The 3,915-nt window shown below is 38.5% G+C and overlaps 1 protein-coding gene across 1 annotated transcript; it reads right to left on the bottom strand.

Annotated features, from left to right (window-relative positions):
* Positions 1-300: 300 nt before the first annotated feature.
* LOC141703942 (granule-bound starch synthase 1, chloroplastic/amyloplastic-like) lies at positions 301-1,640 on the bottom strand (the record flags this gene model as incomplete). The annotated part of the gene is made up of 5 exons (XM_074507321.1): positions 301-655; positions 771-899; positions 995-1,081; positions 1,168-1,359; positions 1,456-1,640. Coding segments are annotated over 5 exons (710 nt in total), but the record flags the coding sequence as incomplete, so codon positions are not given.
* Between the last annotated feature and the right edge of the window lie 2,275 nt (positions 1,641-3,915).

Genomic DNA, 3,915 nt, shown 5'->3' with positions numbered 1-3,915 from the left:
GTAGGTAGTGGTGAAAATGAGAGAGGAAGTGGAGGTGATGATTCAATTGATTATTTCAGTCGAATTGCTGTTATGTTGGTTTGATTTTGCAGGTATTGCCGTGTAAGCAAGACCAACTCAGCAAACCGTTACAAATTTTGTCAGGACTGACGGGAGTAAATCAACGCAAATTTTTTAAGAGTACTTTCATTAGCTGACTTAAAACTTTTTTTTACTTAGTAACTCAATTGCAAGTTACTATGTATAAAGTGATGAATTATTCATTTAACCCCAATGGTAAGTGGCACACTTTGACTGTGAACAACACAGCAACACTTGTATATAAATTTTTAAAAATACAAGAATTACACATTTGTACTTCCAGAAACATAATACAGTATGATTATTTTTGTTAAAACTGCAGGCAGGTCGATACACCTGCTTTCTTAAATTCCAACATATATGGCGAGGTGCAGGAAGAAAAAGTAGGCACACATTCTACCGTCACTGTCACTGGCGAGATAAAGTCACCTGGCACAGGGCCTCAAGCTCCAAATCCTCACGGAGTTGCAACATTTTCCTTTGCTAGAGGTGCAATTTCATCACCTTCAATTCCGGGTTCACTCCCAGCTGCCCCCAAACTTAACAACACATCCTCCCACTTCTTTGCAGGTCCCTGTGCAATGTCAAAAGTTACTTCTATTAACAGCGAGTTATGACTCCAGTTTCATGGATCACTTTATTCAGTAATTTTAGTCAAATGTTTTGCAGAAGTGCATTTTTATGCTAACCTTCCATGATAGATCTTGAGCCATGCAATTCATGATCATCTTGGTTAAAGATGAAGTTCTATAAGTTGTTATTGCTTTTTTCACAGTTGTCACAATTGCCATGACATCTGCGGGATCAACTGTTTCACACTGGAAACAATACAATATATGTAGATTGAGCATCGGTTTACATTAAATTTGGAAACAAAATCATCTGGTTGTTTGACGTAAAAGGAGGTTCTTACTTCAACATTAAAGGCTCCCATCTGAAACCCTGTATAACCTTCTTTGACTGTATCCACTAGCCCACCAGTTGATGCAACTATGGGTACCTGCAGTGGATGGTTAAATGTTACATGATTGCAGTCGATACAAATATAATGTTATGTTGGTGGAGATAATTTCAGGTTTATCTTACTGTTCCATAGCGCATTGCATGCAACTGGATGAGACCACAGGGTTCAAATCTACTAGGAACAATCATAAAATCAGCCCCGGCTGTGATCATATGGGCCAACGGAACATTAAACTTTGCCACTCCTCTGGCCTTGTCTGGGTATAATATCTCCAACTGCTCGAGCTGCTTCTCCATTTGCTGTTTTCCAGTCCCCTGAGTAATGCGATAAAACAACCATCAGTAAAGAACTTCTTACTTGTTTGAATTATAAGCTAATGAGGTTCGGCTCAAATACTTCAAAATGCTTACTAAAACTATTATCTGTACTTCCTCGTCTATGAATCCAGAGATAGCTGTTGCAAGAATATCAGATCCCTTTTGTTCTTCTAGTCTCCCAATAAAGCCTATAACAGGGACTTCACTGTCTACTGGCAATCCAACCTCAGCCTGCAGGGCTTCTCGTTTATTTGTGGTCGTCCATAAGTGAATCGGGGCTGAAACGAATGGAACTAGCTTTCCGAATAATTCTCGTAGGCAGTAGTATACGAGGTATGGTGAAAAATTTGAGGTGGCCCATTTTATGGATATTTCTTCATAATTTATCCCTATAAATTATTGAAATTGCATTCGCGTTTATTTGGGGTCGTCCGTAAGTGAATCGGGGCTGAAACGAATGGAAGTGGGTTTCCGAATAATTCTCGTAGGCAGTAGTACACGAGGTATGGAGCAAAAATTGAGGCGGCCCGTTTTATGGATATCTTTTCATAATTTATCCCTATGGATTTATGAAATTACATTTTCATTTATTTGGGGTCGTCCGTAAATGAATCAGGGCTAAAACGAATGGAACTGGGTTTCCGAATAATTCTAGTAGGCAGTAGTAGTGCACGAGGTATGGAGCAAAAATTGAGGCGGCCAGTTTTATGGATATCTTCTAATAATTTATCCCTATGTATTTATGATAATGCATTCTCGTTTATTTGGGGTCGTCCGTAAGTGAATCGGGGCTGAAACGAATGAAACTAGATTTTCGAATAATTCTCTAGGCGTAGTACATGAGGTATTGAGCAAAAATTGAGGCAACCCATTTTATGGATATCTTCTAATAATTTATCCCTATGGATTTATAAAATTGCATTCGCATTTATTTGGGGTCGTCCATAAGTGAATCGGGGCTGAAACGAATGGAACTGGGTTATCGAATAATTCTCGTAGGTAGTAGTACACGAGGTATGGAATAAAAATTAAGGCGGCCCGTTTTATGGATATCTTTTCATAATTATCCCTATGGATTTATGAAATTACATTTACATTTATTTGGGGTCATCCGTAAATGAATCAGGGCTAAAACGAATGGAACTGGGTTTCCGAATAATTCTCGTAGGCAGTAGTAGTGCACGAGGTATGGAGCAAAAATTGAGGCGGCCAATTTTATGGATATCTTCTAATAATTTATCCCTATGGATTTATGAAATTTCATTCGCGTTTATTTGGGATCGTCCGTAAGTGAATCGGGGCTGAAACGAATGAAACTGGGTTTTCGAATAATTCTCGTAGGCAGTAGAACACGAGGTATGGAGCAAAAATTGAGGCATCCCGTTTTATTGATATCTTTTCATAATTATCCCTATGGATTTATGAAATTGCTTTCGCATTTATTTGGGGGCGTCCGTAAGTGAATCGGGGCTGAAACTAATGGAACTGGGTTTTCGAATAATTCTCGTAGGCTGTAGTACATGAGGTATGGAGCAAAAATTGAGGTGTCCTGATTTATGGATATATTTTCATAATTTATCCCTATGGATTTATGAAATTGCATTCGCGTTTATTTGGGGACGTTCATATGTAAATCAGGGCTGAAACGAATGGAACTAGGTTTCCGAATAATTCTCGTAGGGAGTAGTACACAAGGTATGGTACAAAAATTGAGGCAGCCCGTTTTATGGATCTTTTCATAATTTATCCTATGGATTTATGAAATTGCATTCGCGTTTATTTGGGATCGTCCGTAAGTGAATCGGGGCTGAAATGAATGGAACTAGGTTTCCGAATAATTCTCGTAGGCAGTAATATACGAGGTATGGTGAAAAAATTGAGGCGGCCCATTTATAGATATTTTTTCATAATTTATCCCTATAAATTAATGAAATTTCATTCGCGTTTATTTGGGGACGTCTGTAAGTGAATCGGGGCTGAAACGAATGGAACTAGGTTTCCGAATAATTCTCGTAGGCAGTAGTAGTACACGAGGTATGGAGCAAAAATTGAGGTGGCTCGTTTTGTGGATATCTTTTCATAATTTATCCCTATGGATTTATTAAATTGTATTCACGTTTATTTGGGGTCGTCCGTAAGTGAATCGGGGCTGAAACGAATGAAACTGGGTTTCCGAATAATTCTCGTGGGCAGTAGTACACGAGGTATGGAGAAAAAATTGAGGTGACCCATTTTATGGATATCTTTTCATAATTTATCCCTATGGATTTATGAAATTACATTCGCTTTTATTTGGCGTCGTTCGTAAATGAATCGGGGCTGAAACGAATGGAACTGGGTTTCCGAATAATTCTCGTAGGGAGTAGTAGTACACGAGGTATGGAGCAAAAATTAAGGCAGCCAATTTTATGGATATCTTCTAAAAATTTATCCCTATGGATTTATGAAATTATATTCGCATTTATTTGGGGTCGTCTGTAAGTGAATCGGGGCTGAAACGAATGGAACTGGATTTCCGATTAATTCTCTAGGCGTAGTACATGAGGTATTGAG

This window comes from Apium graveolens, unplaced genomic scaffold (assembly GCF_009905375.1).
Source record: "Apium graveolens cultivar Ventura unplaced genomic scaffold, ASM990537v1 ctg7211, whole genome shotgun sequence".
Classification (NCBI taxonomy): domain Eukaryota; kingdom Viridiplantae; phylum Streptophyta; class Magnoliopsida; order Apiales; family Apiaceae; genus Apium; species Apium graveolens.
This window is presented reverse-complemented; position numbering and strand designations above follow the sequence as displayed.